Consider the following 12,754-nt stretch of genomic DNA (forward strand, 5'->3'; position numbering starts at 1 on the left):
GCACGCTGGGGTTTATCCGCTGCCCCCACACCTGTCGGGGCACTTTGGGCAGGTCTCAGACAAGCCCTATGTGGTCTGCTCACCTCTGGGCTAGCCGAGCTGAAGATGGTCACATAGAGGTGGAGTTAACTCCTTGCTTTCCAGGCCAGGGCTATCGTATAAAAGAAACCAGCTTCTGTGGGCAGAGGCACCCCCACTGCTCCCTCATTCCCCCTTTAAGCCTCGCCATCTGCTCCTTGTCTGCGCCACAGCCTTGAGCATAGAAGAACTTCATTTCTCGCCGGTAATTCCCGGTCAGCTCTGCCACGGATGCTTGCCAAAGCTTTTTCTCAAAGACTTCCTGAAAGAGAAACCAAACCGTGACCGTCACCATCCTTTTCCGTGCTGCTGGACCTGGGGCTCAGCCACCAAGGGCACTCCCCTCCCAGCGGCTCCGCATCTCCACTGCGGTGATTCTCCAAGCAAGGCACCATCTCAGAGGGCAGAAGCCAGCTGTTGCCCCACTTGCTATCCCTAACGATATCCAGGCACCTTCCTGCAGTGATTAGTGAGGTTGTCCCTGCTCCCGTGCCTCCTGCTCTTGGCTCCGCTCAGAGCTGGGGACCGCTGATCTTGGTGGGTGATGGAGGACACCTGCACGCTGGGGAGTCCAGGCATGAAAACATGTTTCGTGACCCAAAACGCTGATAACTGGAAGGTGATGAGGAAGCCAGAAAGGTGCTTGCCCTAATCACCTCCCCTCGTGATTCTCGTGAAGTCTTTCCTCACTTTGGGGCTATGACCCAGAGGAATCTGAGCTGCACCGGACAAGCCAGCGTCAGCCGCCAGCGGCCCAGCCACGCCGAGAAGGAGAAGAGCCTGTAACTGCTGGCTGCAGTGTTTGCACTGACCAGGGAACTGCAAATTGCCTTTAATTGCTCGTAATTGCTGGCACTGGCTCCATTCCTGGGGGACAGAGAACGCACATCTGGAGATGCTGCTTGGGCCCCTTCCCACCTCCCTGCTCCAGGGCAAAGCACGGGGCTGATCCACCCCTCGACCGGCAGAAGCAGCAGAGGCAGGCGGCCTCCACTCCACCCTCGTCCCCTCGGTCACCACACGTGGCTGTCACGGCCACCCCAGAGCCCCGGGCAGGCGCAGGGGGCCAGCAGCCCCGGGAGCTGGGGGTCAGGGGGAGCAGCATTGCAGCGGGGTCCGAGGGACCCAAGCAGCTCCCCACGCTCTGCAGCCAGTCCTCCACACACCCCATTCTGCAAATCTTACTCATCACAAAGGCTTTTTTCCTTTTCTCTTTTTTTCCTTTTTCCTTTTCTTTTTTCATTTTTTTTCTTTTTTCTTTTATTTCTTTTTCCTTATTTTCTCTTTTTCTTATTTTCCCTTTACCTTTCTTTCCCTTTTCCTTTTTCTTTTTTTTCATTTTTCTTTTTATTCCCTTTTAAATTGTTTTCCCTTTTTTCCCTTTTTCCCCTCTCTCATCCAAGCGGTCCCACCGAAACCCGCAGGATCCGCTCGCACGGGGGAGGATTACTCACAGGATGGGGGTTTGCAGGCGCTGCTGAAAGCAGCACACGCAGCCCCAGCGGGGACGCCTGAAACATGAGGCATGTTCCTCCCGCTCCTCCTGCCCTTTGCCTCTTCTTGTGTAACCCTTCCCTGATTTGCTTATTTTCGTGTTAACTCCTGCCTCTCTGCTCCACTTTCATGCTTTTCCACCCTGCTCCTTTTTGCACTTCCTCGATGTGTTTTTATTCTGTCTCCCCTGGCAGTACTGGAGCCATCCCATGTGGCTGCCGAGAGCAGGTTCCCCACCTAAAGCTCTCTGTGCTCATCACCAGCCTCGCTGATTTAACCTTAAAACAGAGCTGTTAAAATATTTCCAATCAAAACTGGATTTGATAGAAAATGAAGGGTTTTTTTTGCTCCAGGCAGGTCTGCAAGCAGTTGGTTCCCAGAGGTCTGGGGGCAGAGCAGGACTTCTAGCCAAAATCCCCAAGTCAGAAGTGGTAGGGAAAGGGAAAAAGAAGTAAATGCTTTGCTATTTTTTTTTTCCTTGAAAAATCGTCATATTTTGGCAAGACTTCGTCTCTTTCTGTCCTGTGCAGGAACAAGGGGACATCCCGAGCAGAGAGCCCCAGGCAGCATCCAAACCCCAAAGGTCGAACTGGGGCAAATTGGAGCTGGGGTGGAGGAAGGTCCAGCTTGGGGGGGGGGAGGGAGGGGCATGGGAACCTGCAAACCCAACCCAAATGGATGCGGGATGTCCCCAAACGAGGAGGATTTGGGGTGTCTCAGAGCCAGGAGGTGGCAGAACAAAGCAGGAAGCATCGCAGCGTCCCTCATGGGAGTGACAGCCTCAGTCTGGGGGGTTTGGGGGTGTTTGAAAGCAAAGCCCAGCCTCTGGGGGCACCCGGGCTGGTTCCCAACCCCCAGAGAAGCCCCGTCCAGGCTCTGGGCAGTGGGGCAAGGTCTTTCCCCCAAGCCCCCTTTCTGGCAGGCAGCACCCTGAGGGGCACGAGGCGGGCAGGATCCGTGCTCCCCGGGCAGGGCTTTGGCTGGCTCCGTCCCAAGGATGTGCACGAGAGAAGGAAGCTTTCCTGCCTCTGCCTGCCACGGCTCAGCAGGGGCAGACCGCAGTCTGGCACGGCTCTTGCAGCTCTTAGAAACCAGGGCTGTTAACAAATGTGCGAGGCCATAATCCTTTTGGAGCAGTGATGATAACAAGCCCCGATGCTTTTTCTTTTTTTTTTTTTTTGGCTTTTTTTTTATCCAACAGCTGCGCCGGTAAGTCCCACTGTGGGAAATGAGCTGGTGAATGATTTCAAGTGCAGTATTTACATCCCCTGCCAAACCCTTCACATCTGCCCAGCTCTGCCGTCAAGCATCCATCCATCTGGCCGGGAACAGCAGGTCCTCAGGCTGCCTGCACCCACAAGGGCATTTCCTTCCTGCGCCCGCCGTGCCAGCTGCCGGGGATGCTGCTCAGTGGGGAAGGGCTCGAGCAAAAGCACTGAAAGGAGTTTTTTGTGTGTGTGGTTTTTTTATTATTTTTTTACATTGCACGTGAAATGAATTCCCAAAGTCACTGAAAGCAATTACTTCCACCCGAGAACTCGTGTGCTGAAGGGGTGATGAAACACTCCTTGGTTTTGTGCCCCTTCCCTACAAACCTGGCGGTGCTCCAGGGAGCCGGGGAGGTTAGGGTTAGGGTTAGGGTCTGCTCCAGCGATGCTGCCCAACAGCTCCTCTTTGAGCCCTGCAGCCCTTCTTCCATCTCAGCACCCAAGCAGTGCAGTGGGTGTCCTAGAGCAGGACCTCAGGCACCCCGTTCGGCTCCACAGCTCCACGGAGCACAAAGCACCCGTAGCATATGTGAGACGTCCCCCCGGTCCCCGCTGCTCCTGTGCCAAACGCCACCTCTGTTTCAGGTCAGTGCGGTCCCCGGCTGGACGAGATGCTCGCAGGACGCCCAAACGCTGCCGGTGGAGCCGTGCCACCTCGCCTGCCTCCGCTCTCCTCGTACCCTCACCCTCCTCTTGTGTGTTCCCCCCGCAGAGTGCGATTGCCATCCCGTGGGCGCCGCCGGCCAAACCTGTAACCAAACCACAGGCCAATGTCCCTGTAAGGACGGCGTCACCGGCATCACGTGCAACCGATGCGCCAAGGGCTACCAGCAAAGCCGCTCTCCCATTGCCCCCTGCATAAGTAGGTGGATCGCGTTTTCGCTGTCTGTAGATCAGAGAGATTAACCCTTAGCACAACACGTGTGAGCTCGGCCAAGGCAGCCACTAACCCCCCAGCATACGTGCTGATGGCTGGGGCTGGGGGATGGAGCTGCCGGTGCCCCCACACATCACCTGCTGTGGGGCACATTACCCAAAACAAACCCGTCGTGTCAGGGAGTTGTGTTGTGTGAGTGCAGCTACAGCCCGATTTCCTCAAGCTGTGATTCTGCCTTGGGGTACAGCATGGGGTCTGGGCGCTCAGGCAAATCACTACATGCAGATTTTTCTCTCCAAACTCCAGGCTGCACTGGTACAGAGCTCAAATCAAAAGAGCTGCTGGTGCGATGGAGCTGCCATCAGAGCAGCACAGCCTGATTGTGCTGCTGGATTTTAGCACCTGGATTGCTAAAGGCGACCATCAACTCACACAATGCGCACAGAAACATGGGCTGGCTCACCACATGGTCCCTTGGGTCCGCTTTTTGGTTTGCCTTCCCAAGGGTGCCCTCATCCTCTGCTCTTAACAGCAGCAAGCTCCAGGTACGGCTCCCAAAGGCACTGCAGAGTTTGCTCTGCCAAGAACCACATCCCCACTCGATCCCTTTTGACCGATGCCTGGGCAAGGTGTGGTTTCACCCCGTGCTTCTCTACAGAGCCTCCTGGGTTTGCTGCTGTTGGATCATTTGGTGCTCGCACACCTTGCCAGAGACCTCCCCACCTGCCCTAACATCAGGCACCAAAATGACAGTGCCCAGGGCAGGCTGGGGAGGAGGGCTGCTCCCCTCGAGGCTGCCTCCCTGCCGCTAAAAATAGGGGGAAAATGGGAAAAGAAAGATGAAGGTTGAAAGAATCAAGTCTTTGTCGGATCCCACAGTCTGCTGCCCACTCCCAGTGCCTGCTCTTGCCAAATTACGGGGCAGGCACCCTTTCTCCACCTTCTCCTGTGGAAGAAAACACACATTCCAGGGTGGTTTTTGGTCACTTGAGGCTCATTCTTCCCCATGTTGCAATGGGACGGCAAGAGCTCAAACCAGATGCTTGTTTCCCCAAGATGCTACAGTCATGGCTCCGGTATGCTTTGCAGCAAGTATGCGCAAAGGTTTATCATCCATCATTCCCCAGGGCCATGGTAAATCAGAGGGTAAATTGTTCCTTGCATCACCTCCCCTGGGATTTGCTGCACTAAATGAAGACAGACGCAGAATTTCAACACGATCGCAGCCGGGCTGTGTTTGCGCCAGCTGCCGAAGCGGCGAGATCACGGCTGCCCCTGCCCTGCCACCCTGCCACCCTCCGGGCCCCGTGACAGCTGCTTGCTTCTGTGACACTGCAGAGCATCCTCCCAGGGGGCTGCGAAGCTTGGTCCAGATGCATTTCAAGCAACGCTCTGGCCTGGCTGCAAAATCGTTGTGCAGTTGTTGGGTGTTTGATCAGCTTGTACGAGGCCAAAGCAATTAGAATGAGTATATGAGCATCTCACAATTCTCCTATGCTAAAAAATAAAATAATAATAATAACAAAAAAAAAAACAGCAGCACATTTTCATCCCTGAAAAAAGTCAGTGAGCGTATCCATTGTTTGGGGGGGGGGTATTCCACAGGTTTTATACATGCACAGTGCAGGGCACCAGCTCTCCATCCCCATCCACCCCGCTCTGTTCTGGTCACTGCACCAAGCGAGGGTCTGGCCACCCTGTCTGCAAGAGCACACTTACTCTCTGATTTACCACTGACTGTATTTTCCCTGTCCCAAAAACTTCTATCCACACAAAAATCGTGCCATGGGAATGAGCAAGGCGCCAGGCAGGGTCTGTCTGCTCTGCAGCCCACGCAAGGCGAGCATCCGTCGTCCCCACTCGGCACAGCCGTGCTGGCTGCTCGTGCACCACCCACGTGTGCGCCACGTGTTTCGCGGGGGCTTGTGCCTGCGCTGAGCTGCATGAGGGTGAACGACTCCAAAAGCTGTCTAACGCTAATGGGGCTGCAATGCAGACAGACCCAAGTGGCCAAGCTTCGCGTCCCTCCTGCCTAAATTCCACTCTCAGACCCAGACGAGGGATCGGGACAGCAGGGTGTTCCCCCAGCAGGATTCCCAGGGATGCTCGGGAATTGCTGTGCCCTAAATGCGCAAAAGATGTCACTGATGAGAGCCGCGTATGTGCGCTGGGGAAAAGAGCTTGTCTTGCCAAAGCTGGGACCATATAATGCGCTCCATCTGCAGCCCAGCCTCCTCAAGATCAACAAACAGTCAGACTTGGGCATGAAGACCCAGAACATTATGTGGTTTCAGCTATGCATACAAAGCCCAAATCAAAACCAGGGAGCACCGCGCTGGCACCAGTTCCGTTTGCATTTCCTCTGAACGTGTGAGATGAGGCTAGCGTCCCAGTGAGGGGACGCAACGCTTTACCTGCAGCCTCTCACGGGGGCTGCGGGCACCTCGCGCTGCTGGGCAGGGCTGGGCAGGGCTCAGCTCCTCGGGATCGGGACTAACGCTGCTTTCTTTTGTCCCCTCTCCGCTCCCACCTGCTCCTCCCCGCCGGGCACAGAGATCCCTGCCGCTCCCCCCACCACCGCCGCCAGCAGCACGGAGGAACCTGCAGGTACGTTGCCTCCTCTCCTAAAGCCTCTTCTCTCTGCTTCCAAGGTAAAGGTCTTGAAAACGCATAAAATTAACGGATAAATTCTGTTGCCTGTACTGGGACAAGTACTGGGACCTTTAATGCCCCAAATATCTGAGTTCTGAAAACACGTGTGCAGCACCCCGAGATGGGAGCTTCTGGGAGCAAGCGGGAGCACGGGGAAGTTGCAGAAAGGTGTTTCCGAGGGGGAGAATCACGGAGCAAATGGGGTTTACTGCATGGGACCGGCCCTTAATGGGAACCAGGGAAGGACTGGAGAGCACCGCTGGCTGATGCACGTAGTGGCTGCACAAGTACGAGAGCCCTAAAGAGGGCAATAGAAATCTCAGCTGAGTTTTTCTTGGGGAGGAGGACCGGAGAACCAAAAGATAACAGAAAACCTACGTGTTGCTTACAGTTGCATGTGAGCCTTTCCTTTTTCTATCCAGATCTGTGTGTTTCTTGCGCTAAGCAATCTGAGGGGCAGGTGTGGCTGATGTGTTGCGGCACCGTGTCTCAAAACCAGCATTGCAGGTTCTTGGGGTGGGACAGGGCTGTGGTCAGTACGGGGGCACCCTGGGGACGCTTTGGCACCTCCCAAAGCGCATCTTCCAATCTCTTCTCCCCTGTCCTTGCCCCACAATTACCCTGTGCAGTGCCATCATTTCATTCACTCCATCTCCACCAGCACTACAGCACTGGTTCCCAGCACCCTCCCCTCCTGATACACACCCCGGGGGGACAGACACCTGCCTCCTCGTGTCACCAAGGGACTTTCCTGTCCCCAGTCCCCTCCATGGACCTGCCTGAGCAGGCAATGACAGGAGGAGCACAGCAGCTCCTGTCCTGCAGCCTGCAGATTCCTGGGATATTTGGACAGTGCCACGATGGCGAAGGACGCAGGGAGGGAAGGCTGTTTACTTTTGCCTCACCAGTGCAGGAGGCTTCATAAATTAAACCTTTTGCACTAAAAGTGATGGACGTCACCTGAAGTTGAACTCCAAGCCCTGTGGCTGGGCTTTTCCCACAAGCTGTGCTGGCAGCGTGCTCAGGAGCAATGCCCAGGACGGGAAACCAGGCAGCAAAGGGACAAGGTCTTCAGACCCCAGTGCCAAGGGAAGGGGAACCCCGGGGTTTTCTGTACTGCTGACTTAAAGGCAACCTCTGGGGCTGTAAACACAATAGCAGCAATTACAGTATCTTCTCTTAGGCGGGTATGAGCAAGAAATATCTTGTGGCATTGAGTTTGTGCCTTTTGCTTTGTGTGTGCTTCTTAAAGTGTCTCCACCGACCTGCAGTGCTGAGCGGAGCATGAGGCCGCGCACCAGAACTCTGCCTAGGGAGCATGCTTCGAGCTCGGGGTCTGGTGATGAGCCCCTTTGCTGCTTTGCTTATTAATTAGGTGCCAACGTGCAATGTGAGGTTTGGCGAGTCCATCGCAGCCTAGTGTTGGGCTATTAGCAATAGGGGCTGTCCCACCTTACCCGAATTCAAGCAGCAGTGGGTCTTCTCTTCCTTAAAGCACCATCTCCCAACACCAGCCGAAGTTACCCTCTTCTACCAACATAAGTCATCTTCCTCAGCTCCTCAGGAGCTTAATTAAAAGCCACAGAGCATCTCACCATCTTCCAGCCCCAGTGAGCTCCTCCCCCAGACCCATTTTACAGGCAGGGATTTACAGGTGGGCAGAGAATATCAGGTGCTGGTTTGAGGATCAGCAGGACCCCCCCAGAGGAACGTGCCCATCACACTGCTGTGTGCACACTGCAGGAGAGACCCAACCCCAACCAGTGCCACCCGCAGCACCAGGAGGGTGGGAGCAGAGCAGGCTCTGAAGGGTTTGCTTGGTCCTGCCAGGGCGAGCTCTGCTCCATCATGTCATCACGTTCAGCTGAGCCTCTCCTGCCCGATTCACCTCCCCACCCTAGGGGATGGAAATTGGCATCACCATTTCTGACCCGAACGTGTTGAGAAAGGAGCCAGGCAGTCCCCAGCCCTTGTCGTCCTGCTGGGCAGCGCATTAAATCCAAGCAATGCTTAAAAACAAAAGCTCATCAGATGAAATGCCGCATTTCTCACTGCCTAGCAAGGATTGCCGACTGAATGTTCCTTATCCTGGTCTGGGAACACAGAGATTTTGTTCTCCACTCCAGGAGCCGCCTGTTCATCCCCCCGCAGCCTCCCAAACCCGCTCAGCTCCCAGCCTGCCGCAGGGGTAGTGGGGCATCCCCCTCGGACCCTAACACCATCGCTTTGCTGTAGGATCTGCCAACAAACACAGGCAATGAGGAGCCCAGGAGAGGCAGCCAGGGCTTCTTGCAGCCCCTCCTGCAGGGACAGCGGCTGCTGGGGCAAGTCCCTGAGTGCACAGAGCCACGCTGTGGTTCCGTCACCCCAGCCAGGAGCAGAGCCAGCCCCATCATCGCAGTGGCAATACTCCCTCGGGCCTCTGCCAGCCTCAGGGCCGGTGCCGCGAGGGGACACTTGTGCAGCGTCCCTGAGCTCGAGCTGGCCACAGAGATCCCCAGCATCTGTTTGCTCCTGGTGGGAGCACGGTCATCTGGGCATGGTCCTACCCAGGGGCTTTCAGAGGGTGTCCTTGGTCTTTTCCCTGCCTGTCCTGTGTCCTCTCGCACCTTCCCCAGCCATGACCGTGAGCAGGGCGAACACACGGAGCCTGCATTCTCAGTGCCCTCAAGCAGGACAAGGCAGTACATGACCAGTTTCAGGCTGAACATGGACATTTTCGGCATCACCCAGCTCCCAGCATCCTGCCGAAACCCCTGGTGGTTCCTCCACTAACCTGTGGTGTGGGAGCAAAAGGTGGACATGCAGGGAGGATGCAGAGGGAGGCTCTGGGTGCAGCCCGTTTGTTTCCCCTGCTGGTAGCTGAGCGCGATGGGAAGTATCTTCCCCGCTGGGAGCCGAGGCAGCGTCCCACTGATCTGAGGCAATGCAGGGCGAGTTTTAAAAGAGCACGGATGAAAGCTGGCCGGGGCACAGGGGGTGGAAGCACTGATTTTTGGGGGGGGGGTTCTGCCTGGTTCCACTTAGCCCCGAGGGGCCCCAATCAATTTAGGGAAACTGTCCAAAAGGGCCTTGTTTAGATGAAACGCAGCCATGCTGTGCCGTGCCGGGGCTCGGAGGATGAGGAGGGGCTGCTGCGGGAAGATCTTCCTCCCTGCCCTCTGCTGCCGGTCCCACTCCAAGATGTAGAAAGGGTGAAAAAATAATGGGGGGGAAGGTTTACAAACCTGCCAGTCAGTCGCTGTCTTATCTGAATCTAATCCAGATTGGCTTGGAAATGATTACCTTAGGTGGATGATTTCAGCGAGGGAGTTTAAATAAAACCAGGTGATTGGATCGATGCAGCTCTGCACAGCTTTCCCCTGGAAATCGGCCTCCGCAGTTTCAAAACCAGAGCTGGATTTTCCAAAAGTGGTTGGGGCTCCAGGTGGTGTCCGGGCGCTCTTGTTCCTGGCTGGTGGGGCCGGGGTGGGATGCTCGTGCGGAAGGGAGGTGGGCAGCCAGGTGCCAGCTCTGGAACAAGCTGAAATAGTCTGAACAACAACAAAAAAAAAGAAAAAAAGAAAAATCCACCAACAAATCCCGCCGGCTGTCCGAGCCCTTCAAGGCTGTTCCTGCTTCTCTGGCTCTCTTGGAAAAAACACATGCAAAGGTTATGGCTTCGGGCCGGGAAAATAGAAACTTTATAGGAAATAGTAGAAAGCATTGACTTGAAAGCATTTGTTCCCCAGGGGAACTCGCTGTGTGCCTTGCATGGCTGGGACCCACCAGCAGCCACATCATGTCCCAGCTTTGGGAGCATCCCAGGTGCCTCCAACCCCTTCCCATGGCTTTTCCCTACTTACACACTTAGGCTTTGGGGTGAAATCCCCAACTTTTAGCCAGTCTTGCTGCCACCAGCACTCTCATCACCGCAGCAAATCTCCACCAGGTGCTCCCTGGGGATGACTCAAGCCATTTGCTGTGAATTTGACTTTCAGGGCTCAGCCTGCTGGGAGCCACCTTGTTTCCAGCCTCCCGGTCAGTTTGTACCCATCCGTCCCCGTGGGAACGTGGTCTTTCCGGTCCAACATCTCCATCCCAAGCGGAGGTTGTGGACCACCAACCCCTGCTCACGGTCACATAAACACTGCCATCATCCCTGTGGCAACAGATTCAGGGGAAAAGTGATATTAGGAAAGGATTAAATGTACCACAGCTCCTTCTAATGAGCTGCAGCAGCTGGAAAGAAGGAGTCAAGGCCCCGTGAGCTGCCAGCTGCCTCCACTACATCTGCAAGGGGCACTCAGGACGGGCCAGCATGCAGCCACACCACAGACATCACACAAAGCCCCTGGGCAGGAGGGGGCACAGGGCCAAGGTGCTGTTCCTGGCCCCTTCCCCAGCACTTGTCCCCATGGCCAGACTGGCCCCAGCCCCATGAGAAGCTGGTAAAGCTCTCCTGGTGCTGGACCCTCAGGGGCAAACACAGCAGGTGCTGTTGGTGTGGTCCATGAGCACCAGCTCCTTGCTCTCTGCTTGGCCTTGGCACGGCTTTTGAGGGGACTGGAGGAAGCAACTCCCACCCCTTGCTGAAGTTTGCATCTGCCCTGCCTTGCTGCAGAGTCTGGAATTGTGCATTTTGCCTTTTTGGAGACCCCAAATCCTTGCAGTTTACATCAAACCCTTCCCAAACCTCAGCTCACCACCCCTGGGTAGTCACTCCAGCAGGTCTCAGTGTCTGCTGTGAGCTCCAGCACGTGGCCATGTCCCCTTCAAGTCATCTCCCTCAGTCCCTGGGGACTCGCTGGGTTCTTGGCCCAGAAGGTGCCACCCCAGCAGGGCAGCCAGGCTGCCACAGCCCCTGTACAGTGCCAGGAGCGGGGCTCTGGGCTGGGAAGCAGAAGCGCAGGCTCCTGCCAGAGGCTGGCTCTTGGCAGGTCTCCTTTATCGGAGGCAAACAGAAGGAAAACAAAACCACCCTAACACAGCGTCTTGCAAATGCAGTGTGAAAGGATCTGGCTGAAGATTGATGGGCTCGCACATCTGGAGAAGATCAGCAGAGCAAGGGACCGGCCGGAGCAGGGCATGGGGCTCAGGAGACAAAATGCTCATTTTGGTTGCCCTGGTGTAAATCTGGCCTCAGTCTGGGGGGGCTCCAGCTTTGTAGCAGTCCAAATGAGTAATTAATTCAGCCCTGCGTGGGTATTCTCTTGCTTGTCTTGGGCTGTAAGCAAGGTGATGGATTGACTTTGTGATTGATTGACTGCTGGATCGGCTGCAGCATCCAGCGCCTTGCTGAAAAGAGGTTTCTCATGGAGATCCGCAGTGAATGGCCTTGAGCACAATGAGGGGCGAGGGGCTTCCAGGGAAGAAACTTCTGGTCACTTCAAAATATTTCTGAACCTCTGTGAACAGAAAAGCGACTGCTGAAATGCAGAGAAGCTTCGTGCACAACTGCATGGTACTCCTACAGCTCCACCACAGCGCTTCCTGCATCCCTGCATCACAGCATCCCAACATCCTGCATCCTGACATCCCTCTATACCCTCATCCTTCCTTCCCCATGTCCCTGCACCCCCACATCCCCAGCTCTGGGACCCTGCCACCTCAGGGACCGTCCTCCTGACCCAGGGCAGGACCTGGGTGCCCACAAGGGCTAGACATTTTGGCCAAGCCGCGAGCTTCAGAGCAGGGACTTGCAAGCTCAGCATGAAACACATCTAAATTAATAATATTTTTGAAGTGAAATGAACTGTGTCTCTCCCCTTCCTGAGACATTTCCAGAAGCTCCCCCTTGGTGAAGCAAAGTGCTTGTCCCCAGCTCTGGCTCCTCATTGCCACATCCCCCAGAGCGAAGCCTGCTCTGTCCCAGCTCTGGTGACATGGTGACACCCTGCCCCGCACAGCACCCACCCAGCCAGGGAGCTGCCATCAGGCTGGGAATTTATAGGGTGGCTGATGCTGTCGGGGACAGACAGTTTCCTATTAATGCCTTCAATCATCTCGGCTGCAGCTCTCGGCGGGGCTGTGCCGGTGGGGTGGTGACCCTGGAGTTTGTCAGCGGTGGAGGCAGGGGCAGAGGGAGGCACTCTGCAGTGGGGACAGAGCATCCCCTGCACAGCCTGGGGCTGGCACCAGTTGCTCCGGGGTGCTGCCAGCCCCAGCTGTGGCTGCTTGCAGGAGAGGAGGCTGTACGGGCAGGTGCGCCATCTCAAAATGCCCCAAAAGGGCTCGGGACTGTTCCTTCCCATCCCAAAACGGGCGGCAGGCAGCTGAAGAAGCAGGGAGCAAACCATCCCCAGCCCCTGGAGGGGGTCCTGGGGCAGTACTGGGGCGGTACCATGCATGGACCCATGGGTGCTGGACCCATGGTGGAGCTGGGAACAGGGCTGTGGGTGCTGCA

At 55.9% G+C, this 12,754-nt stretch overlaps 1 protein-coding gene across 1 annotated transcript in view; it reads left to right on the forward strand.

Moving 5' to 3' along the window:
* The window catches only part of NTN1 (netrin 1), an 86,050-nt gene that overhangs the window by 55,655 nt on the left and 17,641 nt on the right, over positions 1-12,754 (forward strand). Inside the window, 2 exon segments of the mRNA XM_040577754.1 lie at positions 3,553-3,702; positions 6,271-6,324. Of these exon segments, the coding sequence (XP_040433688.1) occupies positions 3,553-3,702; positions 6,271-6,324 (204 nt within the window).

The sequence above is a fragment of the Cygnus olor genome, chromosome 18, assembly GCF_009769625.2.
Source record: "Cygnus olor isolate bCygOlo1 chromosome 18, bCygOlo1.pri.v2, whole genome shotgun sequence".
Classification (NCBI taxonomy): domain Eukaryota; kingdom Metazoa; phylum Chordata; class Aves; order Anseriformes; family Anatidae; genus Cygnus; species Cygnus olor.